The 18,224-nt window shown below is 38.8% G+C and overlaps 1 protein-coding gene across 1 annotated transcript in view; it reads left to right on the forward strand.

Moving 5' to 3' along the window:
- LOC148755747 (nuclear pore complex protein Nup153-like) overlaps window positions 1-18,224 on the forward strand; it is a 44,047-nt gene that overhangs the window by 15,614 nt on the left and 10,209 nt on the right. Inside the window, exons 3-4 of the mRNA XM_088791364.1 lie at window positions 4,403-4,521; window positions 4,604-4,732. Coding sequence (XP_088647490.1) covers window positions 4,403-4,521; window positions 4,604-4,732 — 248 coding nt within the window. The remainder of the gene's footprint in view (window positions 1-4,402; window positions 4,522-4,603; window positions 4,733-18,224) is intronic.

The following is an 18,224-nucleotide window of genomic DNA, read 5'->3' on the forward strand; positions in this document are numbered from 1 at the left end:
CTTCGTTGTAGGTTTTTCTTTTCATCACATTGATGCTTTGTGCCAGTCCTCTCTGACCTGCAACATTTCAGTTGAGAAATCAGCTGACAGGATTATGGGGGCTCCCTTGCAGGTGATGAATTGCCTTTCTGTTGCTGCTTTTAGAATTCTCTGTTTGTCTTTAAACTTTGCCATTATAATTATATTGTGTCTTGGTGTGGTCCTGTTTGGGTTCATCTTGTTTGGGTCTCTCTGTATTTCCTGGACGTGTATATCTTTTTCCTTCACTAGGTTAGGGAGTTTTTCAGTCATTAGATCTTCAAGTAGGTTCTCAATCCCTTTCTTTGTCACTTCTACTTCTGGTACCCCTATGATGCAAATGTTGTTATGCTTCATGTTCTCCCAGAGGTCTCTTAAACTATCCACATTTTTTGGACTCCATTTTCTTTTTACTGTTCTGACTGGGTGTTTTCTGCTACCTTGTCTTCCAAATCAATGATTCAATCTTCTGTTACATCTCATCTGCTGGTGAGTCCCTCTTGTGTAGTCTTCATTTCAGGTATTGTATTCTTCACTTCTGACTGGTTATTTTTTATGGTTTTTATGTCCTTTTTTATGCCTGCTATCTGTCTGTTGAAGTTCTCACTATGTTCCTTGAGCATCGTTATAACCATTGTTTTGAACTCTCTATCTGGTAGGTTCTTGTATCCACTCCATTTAGTTCTCTTTCTGGAGTTTTCTCCAGTTCTTTCATTTGGAACTTCTTTCTTCGTTTCCTCATTGTGGCTGCCTTTCTTTTTTTCTATTAGGTAGATCTGCTATGTCACCCTGTCTTGGTCAGGTGGCCTTATTTAGTAGGTGCTCTGTAGGGCCTTGGAACAGTCTCCCTGGTCACCTGCTCCAGGTGCTCCAGGAGTGTCCCTTGTGTGAGTTGTGTGTGACCTTTTGTTATAGTTGATCCTTGGTTGCTCTTGGCATGTTAGTGGGTGCAATTTTCCCCCTGGCGATTTGTTGTGGGGTTTGGTCAAGTACACAGCTTATGTGCTGTTGTTCAGGGGGCTTACCTCCCTGAGTGGGAATCCCACTGAGGGATTCAGCCCTGTGGGCTCTGGTGCCCTTTGAGACTGCTTTTTTGTGTGCTGCTTATGGGACTAACTGGGTATTGCGCTGCTGTGTTCTGAAGCCAACCTCCATGTATGTTGGTCTGGGGGCTCTTAGGAAGGGCTCTGGTGCAGGCTGATTACACCCAGTGCCTGTGATCAGCCAGGGACTACCTTATAGGAGCTACAAAGTGACCTGTGGATGTTTGCTTTCTGTGCTAAATTTGGAGGCATGTGTGAGAGGCCACACTGTGATCTGAGGATAGCTGCCACAAGTACTGAGCCTGGCGTAGCTCTTTTCAAAAGCCAGGATGCTGTGAGGCCTGCTGCTACCTGCCAACTTTCTTAAGGTTCAGAAAATGATGAAGCCTTGTGTGGTACACAAGTTGGGTGATGCAGGATCTCAGGGAGTCACTAGAGTGGGCGGAGTTGTTGTCACCAGGTTAATGTAGATTCTGACTTGGTGCCAGGGCTGAGCCTAGAGCTACTCAGCAAAAGTCTTAGAGCACACCGAGGCCAGTTGTAGACCGCCTGGTGTACTCAGACTCTGATAGCTTTTCAAGAAAGAGTGCAGTGTTAACAGGGCTCTCTGAGGAAGTGCCTCTGGTGTGGGGGGATTTGGTGGGTAGGGTCCCAGTAGAGCCCACCAGACCAATTCAGATTCAAATTTCACCCTCTTGGGGGAGTGCTAAAGAAAGAAAAGATGGTGTCTGACAGCTGGCTGCATGGGAAGAAGATTCTACACAGGGAAAATGTTGATTGTCCTCTCTCACCCTTGCCCTGAAGCACAAACCTCAGTCTGCCTCCCATATGACTTTGATGCCCCCTGAGTCACTGTCCCTTCACTGGATCCCAGCTCGAGAGCCTTGAAGTGAGAGAATCTGTGCATGCGCCACTTAAGAGAATGACTGGGTTTCTCATAGCCTTTTTCGTACCAGGATAGTCAGAATGCCCACTTTTTTTCCCAGCTGGGTGTTGTGGGGGATCCTCTTCCCGCTTGATAGCCTGGTGTGGATCTGGGATACCTCATTCCTTTGGGGGAACCTCCTCGACCAAGAAATCTCTCCTGATTCTCAACTGTCACCGGCGGTTTGGTGCCAGTCTGTTCGGTCTTTCCACCCTTCCTACCAGTCTTAATGTGGCTTTTTCTTTATATCATTGGTTATAAAACTTGTGTTCAGCTATATCTCAGAAGGTTCCCCAAGTTGATTATTTTATAATTTAGTTGTAATTTTAATATTTTCACAGAAGGATGCAGACACAGGGTTTATCCACTCTCCTGTCTTGGATTTCCTTCAAATCAGAATTTTTAAAATCTTTTTTTAGGAATATTTGTTTCATAATTTCTCCTCATGTTACTCTTTCAAACTTAAAGAATCGTGGATTTGTTGATAAGTATGCTCTCATAAGTATATAGGTGTAACCATAAAAGTTGGATGGAGTATTGGGAAAATAATGAAATATGTAGAGTAAGTCAGTATGATAAAATACAATGTGCTATTTAAAGGGAATGAATGCTCTGTATGTAAAGACAAAATTATATTGGTAAATGGAAAAACACATTACAGAACAGGATGTAAAAGCATGATTATTGGATTGGGGAATACATATATTTTTGTATGCATATATAGTATACTTCCCTCTTATCAGCATTTTTCCCTTCTGCAGCTTCAGTTACCCACAGTCAGTTGTGGTGTGAAAATATTAAGTGGAAAATTCCAGAAAGAAAAAATCGTTAAGTTTTCAATTACTCACTGTTCTGCATAGCATGATGAAATATCGTGCAGTGCTGCTCTGTCCTGACGGGAGCTGAATCATCCCTTTGTCCAATGTCTGCACGCTGTAGATCCTCCCTGCCCTTTAGTCACTAAGTGTCAGGTTGGTTATCAGATCGACTGTCTTGGTATTCCAATGGTAGTGCTCACATAACACTTACTTTACGTATAATGGTTCCAAAACACAAGAGCAGAGATGCTGGCAATTTGGATATGCCAGAGAGCTGGAAAGTGTTTGTTCTGTTTTTTTAAGTGAGAAGGTAAAAGTTCTCAACTTGTTAGGGAAAGAAAAGATCGTACAAAGATCTACAATAAGAGGGAATTTCTACCCATGAAATTGTGAAGAAAGAAAAATAAATTTGTGCTATTGCACCTCAGACTGCAAAAGTTACAGCCACAGTACATGATAAGTGCTCAGTTAAGATGGAAAATCATTCAGTTTGTGGGTGGAAGACATGGACAGAAACCGTGTTCCAAGTGCCAGCAGCGTGTTGTGCCAGAAAGTCCTGAGCCTATAGGAAGAGTTCAGCGAGGGGTCCCCATTCACATAGCTTTTATGACAGTATATTGTTATAATTGTTCTATTTTGTTAGCTATTGTTTATCTGTTCCTGTGCCTAATATAATAAATGTTATCATAGCTATGTCTGTATAAGTAAAAACATAGTATATAGCATTTGATACTATCTGCAGGTGCAGGGATCCACTAGGGGGTCGTGGAATATATGTCTCACAGAAAAAGGGGAACTAATGTAAATTCTTTGGGAGGATATAAAATTTAATCGTGGTTGTTTCTAAAGGGTTAGACTTTGTTTTATGAATTAGATAGCTTTAATTTTATCTTTGATTAATGAGTTTTATCCTGAGACCAATTCAAAGAAAATCAGGAACACTGAACTTTTACAAGTTGGTATGTGATCACGGAAATATATTTTGACACTAGGTTAGGTAAATTAATTGCAGTTAGTTGAAATCTTTTTTGGCTCAATTGGGCTTATAGGAGGCCTCAGTGACTGGAATTGAGGCTATATGCACTGTGTAGTATGTTTTCTTAAAGTACAAACTGCATTTTGTCATGATGGGTTATTGCTTTTCCTAAGTTATATATTCATAATAATAGTGTTTTATTTGTTAGTTTAAAGATACCACAACAACTAATACTTCAAATTGTCCACATGTAGTAACGAGGCCTTCTCTTCATCGGAGCCATCTGAATTTCTCCATGTCAGACTCTCCTGCATTACACTCTGATCCCTTAACTTCCTCGTTTCCAACGGGCAGTTCTCGAGTTTCCCTTGTGAAGGAAATGAAAGATTCTGCCCCTCAGCATGACAATGGTAACATCTCAACTACCAGTGGTGTTTCTTCAAGAGCTTCTGCTAAAGGTGTTCTTGGCATTTGGTTGTAAATAATTTTGGTAGTAAAATTAACTTTCATGGGATAATATTTTTCTACACTCACTTGTAATTTTCATTTTCTATTCATGAACATCTAGGGCCTCGTCATTAGTGCTTTTACTATGTGTTACATATTTTTGTTTCTGATACAGCTGCTTCGGAGAACACTTCAGTGCCACATCTGTGGTCCATGGAGACGAAAAGTAATTCATTCTCTAGGCATACTGCCACCAGTTCCAAAAACCCAGCATTCTTTAGAAGACTCTCCCAGGTGAGTACTAATTGGAGTTGATTGAATCACATTAGTTTTGAGTGTTTATTGCTTATAATTTATCAACTGTGTTTCTGTACAGTTAAGTGGGAGATCTTCGATCCTTCAAACAAGCCAGCTTGGAATTTCTTGTTTTCATCCTGTGAAAACAAGATATGGTGGGGCGACCGCTTTCCTCAGAGAGCCTAAAGTACGAAACACACCATATCAGGTTGGTTTGAAAAGGATCGGTAACCTTTTCTTAAAAACAATAGTTGATAAGTAAGTAATGCCACTCAAATCGAATTTTGTTTAGGTATTTTCTGGAAAATGAAAGAAGTGGGTATTACAAACATTCTTTTCAGTTAGGGACGCTATGAATATGATTTTAGATCTAGTGAATATTTTATACATTAGAGTTGTGTGTGTGTGTATGTTCAGGACACGTGATTATTAATCACTTTCTAAAAATGTTTTGTTGTTTATTTTGCCTTTTTATTAACTTTTTATTTTATTTTATTTTTATTTTATTTTTATTTATTTATTTTTTAAATTAAATTTATTGGGGTGACAATTGTTAGTAAAATTACATAGATTTCAGGTGTACAATTCTGTATTACATCATCTATAAATCCCATTGTGTGTTCATCACCCAGAGTCAGTTCTTCCATCACCATATATTCGATCCCCCTTACCCTCACCTCCCCCCCCACCCCCCTTACCCTCTGGCAACCACTAAACTATTGTCCGTGTCTATGAGTTTCTGTTTCTCATTTGTTTGTTTTGTTCTTTTGTTGTTTTTGGTTTATATACCACATATCAGTGAAATCACATGGTTCTCTGCTTTTTCTGTCTGACTTGTTTCGCTCAGCATTACTCTCTCAAGATCCATCCATGTTGTCACAAATGTTCCTATATCATCTTTTCTCACTGCCGAATAGTATTCCATTGTGTATATGTACCACAACTTCTTTATCCATTCATCTATCGAAGGACATTTTGGTTGTTTCCATGTCTTGGCCACCGTAAACAAAGCTGCAATGAACATTGGCGCACACGTGTCTTTATCTCTAAATGTTTTCAGATTTTTTGGGTAGATACCCAGGAGAGGGATTGCTGGGTCATACGGCAATTCTATTCGTAATTCTTTGAGGAACCTCCACACTGCCTTCCATAACGGCTGCACCAGTCTGCATTCCCACCAACAGTGTATGAGGTTCCTTTTTCTCCACAGCCTCTCCAACATTTCTTACTATTTGTCTTGTTGATGATAGCCATTCTGACTGGGGTGAGGTGATATCTCATTGTGGTTTTGATTTGCATTTCTCTGATGATTAGTGATGTTGAACATTTTTTCATATGTTTATTTGCCATTTGTATGTCCTCTTTGGAGAAATGTCTCTTCAAGTCCTCTGCCCATTTTTCAATTGGGTTGTTTGTGTTTTTTTTGTTGAGTTGCATGAGTTCCTTGTATATTCTGGATACTAGCCCCTTATCGGAGGCACTGTTTGCAAAAATCTTCTCCCATTCAGTTGGTGGCCTCTTTATTTTGTCAATGGTTTCTTTTGCTGTGCAGAAGCTTTTAAGTTTCATATAGTCACATTCATTTATTTTAGCTTTTACTTCCATTGCCTTTGGAGTCAAGTTCATAAAATGCTCTTTGAACCCAAGGTCCATAAGTTTAGTACCTATGTTTTCTTCTATGCAGTTTATTGTGTCAGGTCTTATGCTTAAGTCTTTGATCCATTTTGAATTAACTTTGGTACATGGTGACAAATAGCAGTCCAGTTTCATTCTTTTGCACGTGGCTATCCAATTCTCCCAGCACCATTTATTGAAGAGGCTGTCTTTGCTCCATTGTATGTTTTTAGCTTCTTTGTCAAAAATTATCTGTCCATATTTATGTGGTTTTATTTCTGGGTTCTCAATTCTATTCCATTGGTCTATGTGTCTGTTTTTCTGCCAATACCATGCTGTTTTGATTATTGTGGCCCTGTAGTACAGGCCAAAGTCAGGAAGTGTGATACCTCCATTATAGTTCTTTTTTCTTAAGATTGCTTTGGCTATTCGGGGTCTTTTGTGGTTCCAAACAAATCTGATGATTTTTTGTTGTATTTCTTTAAAATATGCCATTGGGATTTTGATGGGGATTGCATTGAATCTGTATATTGCTTTGGGTAATATGGCCATTTTAACTATGTTGATTCTTCCAATCCATGAGCACGGAATGTCTTTCCATTTCTTTGTGTCTTCTTCAATTTCTTTCAAAAATGTCTTATAGTTTTCAGCATATAGGTCTTTCACATCCTTGGTTAAGTTTATTCCTAGGTATTTTATTCTTTTTGCTGCAATTGCAAAAGGAATTGTTTTTTGTATTTCTTTTTCTGATTTTTCATTGTTAGTATATAGGAAGGCAATGGACTTTTGTGCGTTGATTTTGTAGCCAGCAACTTTACTGTATTCGTTGATTGTTTCTAATAGCTTTTTGGTGGAGTCTTTAGGGTTTTCTATATATAGCATCATGTCATCTGCAAAGAGTGATAATTTAACTTCTTCATTCCCAATTTGGATTCCTTTTATTTCTTTCTCTTGCCTGATTGCTCTGGCAAGGACTTCCAACACTATGTTGAAAAGCAGAGGTGATAGGGGACATCCCTGTCGTGTTCCTGAACGTAGAGCAAAGGGCTTCAGGTTTTCTCCATTAATTATGAGATTAGCAGAGGGCTTGTCATATATGGCCTTTATTATGTTAAGGTATTTTCCTTCTATACCCATTTTATTAAGTGTTTTAATCATAAATGGATGTTGTATCTTGTCAAATGCTTTTTCTGCATCAATTGATATAATCATATGATTTTTGTCCTTTATTTTGTTTATGTGATGTATCACATTGATGGATTTTCGTATGTTGAACCATACTTGTGCCCCGGGGATGAACCCCACTTGGTCGTGATGAATAATCTTTTTAATGCATTGTTGTATTAGATTTGCTAGAATTTTATTTAGGATTTTTGCATCGGTATTCATTAGAGATATTGGTCTGTAGTTTTCTTTTTTTGTGCTGTCCTTACCAGGTTTTGGTATCAGGGTAATGTTGGCCTCATAAAATGAGTTAGGGAGTACTGTCTCTTCTTCAATTTTCTGGAAGAGTTTGTGCAGAATTGGTATTAGATCCTCTTTGAAGGTTTGGTAGAATTCACTAGTGAAGCCATCTGGTCCCGGACTTTTGCTTTTGGGAAGGTTTTGGATGACTGATTCAATTTCCTTACTGGTGATCGGTCTGTTTAGATTTTCCAGTTCTTCATGGTTCAGCCTTGGAAGGCTATATGTTTCTAAGAACTTGTCCATTTCTTCTAGGTTGTTGAATTTGGTGGCATATAGTCCTTCATAGTATTCTTGGATGATCCTTTGTATTTCTGTGGTGTCCGTGATAACTTCCCCTTTTACGTTTCTGATTTTGTTAATCAGTGTCTTCTCTCTTTTTATCTTAGTAAGTCTAGCCAAGGGTTTGTCAATTTTGTTAATCTTTTCAAAGAACCAGCTCTTTGTCACATTAATTTTTTCTATTGTCTTTTTGTTCTCTATTTCATTTAGTTCTGCTCTAATTTTTATTATTTCCTTTCTTCTGCTGATGTTGGGTTTTACTTGTTCTTCTTTTTCTAGTTCTTTAAGGTGTAACATGAGGTTATTTATTTGGGAGTTTTCTTGTTTCTTGAGATAGGCCTGTAATGAGATAAATTTCCCTCTTAAAACTGCTTTCGCTGCATCCCCAAAATTTTGGTAGGATGTATTTTCATTGTCATTTGTTTCTATGTATCTTTTGATCTCTCCTCTAATTTCTTCTTTGACCCAGTCCTTCTTTAAAAGTATGTTGTTTAATCTCCATGTATTTGTGTTTTTTCCCGCTTTCTTTTTACAGTTGATATCCAATTTCAAAGCCTTGTGATCAGAGAATATGCATGGTATGATTTCAATCTTCTTAAATTTGTTGAGACTGATTTTATGTCCCAATATATGGTCTATCCTTGAGAATGTTCCGTGTACACCAGAAAAGAATGTATAGTCTGATGTTTTAGGATGAAGTGCTCTATAAATGTCAATTATGTCCATTTCATCTAATGTGTCATTTAGGGCTACTATTTCGTTATTTATTTTCTGTTTGGATGATCTATCCATAGCTGTCAATGATGTATTTATGTCCCCTAGTATAATTGTGTTTTGGTCAATTTCTCCCTTTAGTTCTGTTTGTAGTTGCTTGGTGTATTTCGGTGCTCCCTGATTGGGGGCATAAATATTGATGACTGTTATGTCTTCTTGTTGTACAGTCCCCTTCACCATTATGAAATGTCCATCTTTATCTCTTGTTATCTTTTTCACCTTGAAGTCTGTTTCATCTGATATCATTATGGCTACACCTGATTTTCTCTGGGTACCATTTGCTTGGAGTGTCAATTTCCACCCTTTCACTTTGAGTCTATGCTTGTCCTTGTAGCTGAGATGTGTCTCTTGTAGACAGCATATGGTTGGGTTTAGTTTTTTGATCCAATCTGCTACTCTGTGCCTTTTTATTGTTGAGTTCAGTCCATTTACATTTAGGGTGATTATTGATATGTGAGAATTTCCTGCCATTCTATCTTTAGTTTTCTGGTAAGGCTGTGTCTCCATTGTTTCTTTGCCTTTTTGTCGTTATCTATTATTTCTGTGTGGTGGTATTCTATGATGTTTCCCTCTGTTTCTTCTTTTATTTCAGTATATATTTCAGTTCTGGATTTTTTTTGAGTGGTTACCCTTAAGTTTATGTAAAAGTAAGTTTGATGTTTAGAGTATTCCATTTTCTTCAGCACGCTTACTTTCTGCATTCCCATAATCCGGTTCAGGCCTTTACTCTCCCCCTTTTTGAGTTTTGGTTGCCACAAATTGTCCCTGTTGATGGTGGTCAAATAGCCTCCTTTAGTATTTCTTGTAGTGCAGGTCGTGTATTAGAAAATTCCCTCAGCTTCTGTATGTCTGGAAAGGTCTTTATTCCTCCTTCATATCTAAAGGATATCTTTGCTGGATGTATTATTCTTGGCTCATGATTTCTCTCTTTCAATAGTTTGAATATTTGGTTCCACTCCCTCCTGGCTTGTAGAGTTTCTGCTGAAAAATCTGATGATAATCTAATGGGCTTTCCTTTGTAAGTTACCGTCTTCTTTTCCCTGGCTGCCTTGAGGATTCTTTCTTTGTCGTTGATTTTAGACAGCTTCAGTACAATGTGCCTTGGAGAAGGCCTGTTGGGATTGAGGTAACTAGGTGTTCTATTTGCTTCTTGGATTCGAGGGTCCAGTTCTGTCCACAAATTTGGGAAGTTCTCATCGACGATTTGTTTGAATATATTCTCTGTTCCCTTCTCTCTTTCTTCTCCTTCTGGTATGCCCATTATTCTTATATTGCTCTTTCTGATGGAGTCAGAAAGTTCTTGTAGAGTTCTTTCATTTCTTTTAAGTCTCAAGTCTCTTTCTTCTTCTCTCTGTGTCATTTCCAGGTTTCTATCTTCGATGTCACTGATTCTTTCCTCCATCTGATCAACTCTACTACCTAAGCTGGTTATTTCATTCTTAATTTCTTCTATTGAGTTCTTAATCTCCAGAAATTCTATTTGGTTCTTTTTTAAGATTTCAATCTCTTTCGTAAAATGCTCATGCTGTTCTTTGATTGAGTTTCTGAGTTCATTTAACTGCCTATCTGTGTTTTCTTGTATCTCGTTGAGTTTTTTCAGAACTGCAATCTTGAATTCTCTGTCATTTAAGTCACATATTTCTGTATCTTTAAGTCCCTTCTCTGGAGATTTTTCACTTTCTTTCTGAGCTATCTTGTTGCCTTGGTTATTCATGGCGATTACTGGTTTACTATTTCTCTTCCTAGACATCTACAGGAGTGACTTCTGCAACAGGTTGATAGAAAGCGGTCTTTCTTTTGTTTGCCAGTACTTGTTGGTAGAATGTTTTATTATTTCTCCAACTGCAACTTATTTTTCTTCTCCCACACGGTAGTGCTATGTTTTCTCTGCACTATTCCAACTTCTCACACAATGGGGGGATTCCCTGGGAGACGGGCTTCTCCTCTATTTATAGTTCGTCTAGGTCACAGGGCGCAGTGTCCCGGTGGGTATGCGGAGAGCTTTTGATGTTCCAAAGCTCTTCCAGCTCCTGATTCAGAGCCCGTATGTTTCAGCAGTTCTGTTTACTCCTGCAGGGATCCGCCCAGATAGGTGTGGTCTGGGGCGGGGTGAGTTGTGAGAGGTGACCCAGAGCAATGGCGGTGACCACCACCACAGCCGATCCTGCTTCCACAGCTCTCTCCCCTTTGCCGGAACTAGTTGGGCTGTGCATTTGTGTCTGCAGTACACAGTTCTCAAAATAGCAAATTTTCTGTTGTTTTGATCTGACACTGCTACTGTTTCGCTTCTAGCACCGGGCAGGTGGGGGCGGGGCGAGCTCTGGGAGGGGAGGGAGGGGGCGGCTAGTCTCAGTGCCTAAGGCTCCGTTCTCTGCTTGGCAGTGCGGCTTAAACTACCGTTTTCAGCCTTTTACCCTCAGTCTTTTCTCCGAGGTCTCTGCCGTGAGCGTTGGGTTCAGCCATGTTATATGCTGTCCCCTCAGCCCCGTGGGCCACAAGCGGAGCCCTAGCAGTCCGAGTTCTTCCCTCTCCCGCAGCTGCGGTAGTTCCGTTAAGCAGCAAGCTCGGTGCACTGAGCGAGGTCTGCGTCCTGCGCCCGCGCGGCTCCGTCTCCGCGCACTTCTCCCTTTCCTCCTCCCTCCACTTGCGCGAATCTCCCATCTGTAGGTGATTTCAGTCGGTAGTGGGCCTCTTCGTCTTGCCTGTCTGCTGTGCAGGGAGTCCTTTGTGGAGTTTTTGTTGTTCGATTCTTTGTAAATTCCAGGGGAGCTTTACAGAGGCTCACCTCACTCCGCCATTTTTTCGGAAGTCCAGTCTATTTTTTTTACATACAGAAAAATTCACTTTTTTTGTGTACAGTTGTAAGAGATTTGTAAAACTATAACCTCATGAAACCACCACTATAATTATGATACAAAATTGTTCTATTACTGTTAATATTCTCGGGTACACTTTGTAGTCAAACCCTCTTCCCTTGCCCTCTAAAAAAGAAATTGAGGTACAAATTACATGCAGTAAAATCTACCCTTATTAAAGTATTTCAATTTTAGCAAAACACATGCAGCTGTGTAACCACTTTGCAATCACAATAAACAAACGTTTTCATCATCCAAAAATTTTAACTTGTGCATCTCTGTCTGCAGATAGTCTACCTACTTTCACCCTGTGGTAAGCATTGATGTGTTTTATTTCAGTGTAGTTTTCGATTTTCCAGAATGTCATATAAATTTAATAATACAATATGTAGTCTTTTTAATCTGACTTACTCCACACAGCATAATGCATATATTAATAGTTAGTTCCTTTTCATAGCTGAGCTATTATACTGTTTTTCTGTCCATTCACCAGTGAAGGGATACTCGGGCTGTTTCTAATTTTTGGCAATTGTGAATAAATCTGCTATTGACATTTGGTGTGAACTTTCATGTTCATTTTATTTTGATAAATACCTAGAAGCTGAACAATAATGAATGCCAACTATAATTATATATGTCATATATATATATATATATATATATATATATATATATATATATATATATATACAGTGCAGTGATCAGGCATCTACATCATGCCCGAGGTGGTCTCCCAAAAGGGACAAGTGTCCATCGGATACCCTACAAAGTCTTTACAATATTATTGATTACATTCCCCAAATTAATTTTCAAAACTCCGTGGCAATCTTGTGGTTACCCACTGTTTTCTAATGCCCTCAGCTTCCCCCTTATCCCCAACCCCTGCCCATCTAGCAACCCTCAGTTTTTCCTCTATGTCTCCAAAACTGTTTCTGATTAGTTCATTCTCCTTATTCTTTTCATTAGATTCCACATATACGTGAGATCATATGGTATTTGTCTTTCTCTGTCTGACTTAGTTCACTTAGCATAATGTTCTCTAGGTCCGTCCATGTTGTTGCAAATGGTAAGATTTCTTTCTTCTTTATGGCTGCGTAATACTCCATTGTATAAATGTAACAGTTTCTTAATCTAGTCATCTACCGATGGGCGTTTCAGTTGTTTCCATGTCTTGGCTATTGTGTATAGTGCCTCAATAAACATAGGAGTGCATAAAGATTTTTGAATTGGAGTTTTGGATTTCTCCGGATAGATACCTAGGAGTGGGATTGTTGGATCATAAGGTAGTTCCATTTTCAGATTTTTGAGATACCTCCATACTGTTTTCCATAGTGGCTGCACCAATCTGCAATCCCACCAACAGTGCACAAGCGTTCCCTTTTCTCCACATCCACGCCAGCACTTGTTGTTTGTTGATTTATTGATGATAGCCATGTTGACTGGGGTGAGGTGGTATCTCACTGTGGTTTTTATTTGCATTTCTCTGATGGTTAGTGAGGTTGAGCATTTCTTCATATGTCTGTTTGCCATCTGTATGTCCTTTTTAGAAAAATGTCTCTTCATGTCCTCTGCCCATTTTCTAATTGGGTTGTTTGTTTTTTTTGGAGTTGAGTTGAGTGAGTTTTTTATAAATTTGTGATATTAACCCCTTATCAGATATATCATTGGCAAATATCTTTTCCAATTCAGTAGGATCCCTTTTTGTTTTATTGATGGTTTCCTTTGCTGTGAAGAAAACTTTTTAGTTTGATGTAATCCCACATGTTTATTTTTTCTCTTACTTCCCTCGCGTGAAGGGATATATCAGTAAAAATCTTATTCCGAGTTATGTCTGTGAAGATTCTTCCTATATTTTCTTCTAGGAATTTTATGGTTTCAGATCTTACATTTAAGTCTTCAAGCCATTTTGAATTTATTTTTGTATATGGTGTAAGGAGGTGGTCCAGTTTCATTTTTTTGCATGTGTCTGTCCAGGTTTCCCAGCACCATTTATTGAATAGACTGTCTTTGCTCCACCGTACATTCTTGCTTCCATTGTCGTAGATTAAATGGCCATATAGGCATGGATTTATTTCTGGACTCTCTATTCTGTTCCATTGATCGATGTGTCTGTTTTTATGCCAGTGCCATGCTGTTTTGATTACTGTAGCCTTGTAGTATAATTTGATGTCAGGTATCGTTATAGCTCCCACTTTGTTCTTATTTCTCAAGATTGCTGAGGCTATCTGGGGTCTTTTATGGTCCCATATAAATTGTAGGATTATATGTTCTATTTCTGTGAAAAACGTCGTTGGTAGTTTGATAGGAATTGCGTTGAATATGTATATTGCCTTAGGCAGTATGGACATTTTAACTATATCAATTCTTCCTATCCATTAACATGGTATGTGTTTCCATCTCTTTGTATCTTCTTTCATTTCTTTCTTCAGTGTCTTATAATTTTCTGAGTACAGATCTTTTACTTCTTTGGTTAAATTTATTTCCAGGTATTTTATAGTCTTTGGAGCAATTGTAAATGGGATTGTTTTTTGTTTTTTTTTTTAAATTTCTCCTTCTGATGTTTTATTATTGGTATATACAAATGCAACTGATTTCTGAATATTAATTTTGTATCATGCTACTTTACTAAATTCATCTATCAGCTCTAATAGTTTCTTGGTGGAGTCTTTAGGGTTCTCTCTATATAGTATCATGTCATCTGCATATAATGACAGTTTGACTTCCTCCTTACCGATTTGGATGCCTTTTATTTATTTTTCTTGTCTGAGTGCTGTGGCTAGAACTTCCAGCACTATGTTGACTAGAAGTGGAGAAAGTGGGCAACCTTGCTTTGTTCCTGATCTTAAGTGGAATGGTTTTAGCTTTTCCCCATTGAGTATGATGTTAGCTGTGTGTTATCATATATGGCCTTTATTATGTTGAGATATGATCCCTCTATTCCCACTTTCTTAAGGGATTTTACATAAATGGCGGCTGGATTTTATCAAATGCTTTTTCTGCATCTATTGATATGAACATGTGATTTTTATTTTTCATTTTGTTAATGTGGTGTATCACATTAATTGATTTGCAGATGTTGAACCACCCTTGCATACCAGGGATGAATCCCACTTGATCATGGTGTATAATCTTTTTAATATATTGCTGAATTCTGTTCGCTAATATTTTGTTGAGGATTCTTGCATCTATATTCATTAGAGATATCCGCCTGTATTTTTCTTTTTTTGTGGTGTCTTTGTTTGATTTTGGGATCAGGGTGATAGTGGCTTCATAAAAAGTGTTTGGGAGCCTTCCCTCCTTCTGGATTTTTTGGAAGAGCTTGAGGAGAATAGGTGATAATTCTTTTTTGAACGTTTTGTAAAATTCACCTGTAAAGCCATCTGGTCCAGGGCTTTTGTATGTTGGGAGATTGTTGATTACTGTTTCAATTTCTCTGGTGGTAATCAGTCTATTCAGGTTTTCTGTTTCTTCTTGAGTTAGCCTTGGAAGGTTGTATGGCCCTAGAAAATTGTCCATTTCTTCCAGATTGTCAAATTTGTTGGCATATAGTTGCTCATAGTAATTTCTTAATTTTTTTTGTATTTCTGCGGTGTCTGTTGTCACTTCTCCTCTTTCATTTCTGATTTTATTAATTTGGGTCCTCTCTCTTTTTTTAAATGAGTCTGGCTAAAGGTCTGTCAGTTTTATTTATCTTCTCTAAGAACCAACTCTTAGATGCATGGATCTTTTGTATTGTTTTTCTGGTTTCTATTTCATTTATTTCCGCTCTGATCTTTATTATCACCTTCCTTATACTCCCTTTGGGCTTATTTTGCTGTTCTTTTTCCAGATCCCTTAAGTGTGAAGATAAACTGTTGATTAGTGATGTTTCTTGTTTCTTTCGGTAGGGCTGCAATGCTATGAATTTCCTTCTTAGGACTGCTTTCGCGGCATCCCATAGATTTTGGGTCATCGTGTTTTCATTTTCGTTTGTCTCGAGATATCTTTTGATTTCTTCCTTGATATCCTGGTTGACCCATTCATTATTTAGTAGCATGTTATTCAGCCTCCATGAATTGGTGTGTCTTCCAGTTTTATTCTTGTAGTTCATTTCTAATATCATAGTACTGTGGTCAGAGAAGACAATTGGTATGATTTCAATTTTCTTAAGTTTATCAAGACTTGTTTTGTGGCCTAACATATGGTCTGTCTTGGAAAATGTTCCATGTGCTCTTGAGAAGAACGTGTATTCTGCAGCTTTGGGGTAAAATGCTCTGAAAATATCGATTAAATCCAAGTGGTCCAATGTGCCATTTAAGGCTGTTGTTTCCATATTGATATTCTGTCTGGAAGACCTGTCCCTTGTCAGAGGTGTGTTGAAGTCCCCTACAATGATAGTATTACTGTTGATCTCTGTCTTTATGTCAGTCAATATCTGTTTTATATATTTAGGTGCTCCTATGTTGGGTGCATAGATGTTTACTAGGGTATGTCCTCTTGTCGGATCGATCCCTTTATTATTATATAGTGCCCATCTTTGTCTTTTAATATGTTCTTCATTTTAAAGTCTGTTTTGTCAGATATAAGTATTGCAACTCCAGCTTTTTTCTCATTTCCATTTGCATGAAATATCTTACTCCAACCCTTCACTTTCAGCCTGTGTGTGTCTTTTGATCTGAGGTGAGTCTCTTGTATATAGCATATTCAAGGGTCTTGCTTTCTTATCCACTCAGCTACCCTATGTCTCTTGATTGGAGCATTTAATCCATTTACATTTAAAGTGATTAATGATAGGTACATAGTTATTGCCATTTTTAAATTTGTAGTTAGATTGTTTTCATCTTTCTTCTACTTACAGAAGTCCTTTTAGTATTTCTTGCAGTGCTGGCTTGGTGGTAATAAATTCCTTTAGCTTATTCCTTTCTGGGAAGCTCTTTATCTCTCCATCAACTTTAAACGATAGTCTTGCTGGATAAAGCAATCTAGGTTGTAGGCCTTTGTTTTCCATCACTCCCTCCTGGCCTTCAATATTTCAGTAGAAAAGTCATTTGATAGTCTAATGGGAGTTCCCTTGTATGTAACCCTCTGTCTTTTTCTTGCTGCTTTTAGTATTCTCTCTTTGTCTTTAACCTTTGCCATTTTAACTATAATGTGTCTTGGCGTGGGCCTGTTTGGTTTATCCTGGTTGGAACGCTCTGCACTTCCTGGGCTTGTATGTTGGTTTCCTTCATCAGGCTAGGGAAGTTTTCGGATATTATTACTTCGAATATGTTCTCAATCCTTTGCTTCCTCTCTTCACCTTCTGGTATTCCTATGATGCGCATGTTGTTGCGCTTTATGTTCTCCCAGAGGTCTCTTAAACCATCTGCATTGTTTTTTATTCTTTTTTCTTTCTGTTATTCTGTTTGGGTGATCTCTGCTAACTTGTCTTCTAAGTCGCTGATTCAATCCTCTGCTTCATCTAACCTGCTGTTAATTCCTTCAAGTGATTTCTTTATTTCGGTAATTGTGTTCTTTAGTTCTAACTGGTTGTTCATTATGATTTCTACATCCTTCTTTATGTCGTCTCTAAGCTCCTTAAACATTCTTATGATCAGTGTTCTGAACTCTGTCTCTGATAGGTTGGTTACCTCTGTTTCATTTGGTTCCATTTCTGGAGGTTTCTTCTGTTCTTTTATTTGGGACATGTTTCTTTGTTTTCCCATTCTGGCTGACTCTCTATGTTTGCTTCGATGTATTAGGTAGATCCCCTAGAGTTCTTAGTTCTTGCTGGGTTATCTTATGCAGTATGTGTCCTTTATATTTGACTTGCACTACTTGGTTCTTCTCCTCTGCATGTGCTCCAAAGGTGACTCTTGTGTTATGTATATTGTCCTGTTAAAGAAGATCTTTAATTGCTTTTCGCTTGTGAGTAGGTGGGGTTAACTCCTAGTCTGACTAGTTGTGAGACTTGGCTCTGCCCACTGCAGGGTGTTCTGCTGCGTGAAGGTGTTCTGCTGCATGAGGGCTGACCACTTAAATGTGATTTGGCCTCTATGGGCTCTTGTGCCTGTAGAGAATTCCCTCTGGGTGTGTCACTTGTAGTTCAAACCCAGTAGTACTCTGATTTGGTCTGTTGTTGGCCTCTGGGTGTGTTGAACCTTGTGCCTCTTAAGCTGGGCCGTGGTAGGGCAATTTCAGAACAAAGCAAATCACCAGGCACAGCAACAACAACAACAAAAAAGAAAAACTCAAATACCTTCCCATGTAAAAACAACCGATAACCCCCACTCAACACAGGCAAAGATATCAAAGATATAAAGTCAAAACAAAACAAAACAAAAAGCAGTGCCAGTCTTGGCTTAAGCCCACCAAGTAATCTCCAGGTTGTCCTCTGCTGTACCAAAGAGTCCTGTGTGTATTGTGCAGGCAGAGCCGGTCACCTGGTGACCAGAGTGACATTGGGACTGCAGATTTTGATGCGTGGGACTGAGGGGTGTGAATGGTAGTTTCTACAAAGTCAGTGCAGTTTCTGCCCTTGCCTGCACATATGCGCACTGAGAGTAGCCCCACCAGCCCTGTGTCCAGTTCTACTGAGTCTTAGGGCACTTCTTCCGTGTGTGTGTGTGTGTGTGTGTGTGTGTGTGTGTGTGTGTGGCGGGCGGGAGATTTCTGAGCTGCTGAAAACCCAGAGCTGCATCTGCCGCTTACTGCTGATCCCTGGGAGTGCCTCTGCAGTTGTAATTGCCCTGC

The sequence above is a fragment of the Rhinolophus sinicus genome, chromosome 14 (assembly GCF_057876585.1).
Source record: "Rhinolophus sinicus isolate RSI-liver-muscle chromosome 14, RSI-T2T, whole genome shotgun sequence".
Taxonomy (NCBI): domain Eukaryota; kingdom Metazoa; phylum Chordata; class Mammalia; order Chiroptera; family Rhinolophidae; genus Rhinolophus; species Rhinolophus sinicus.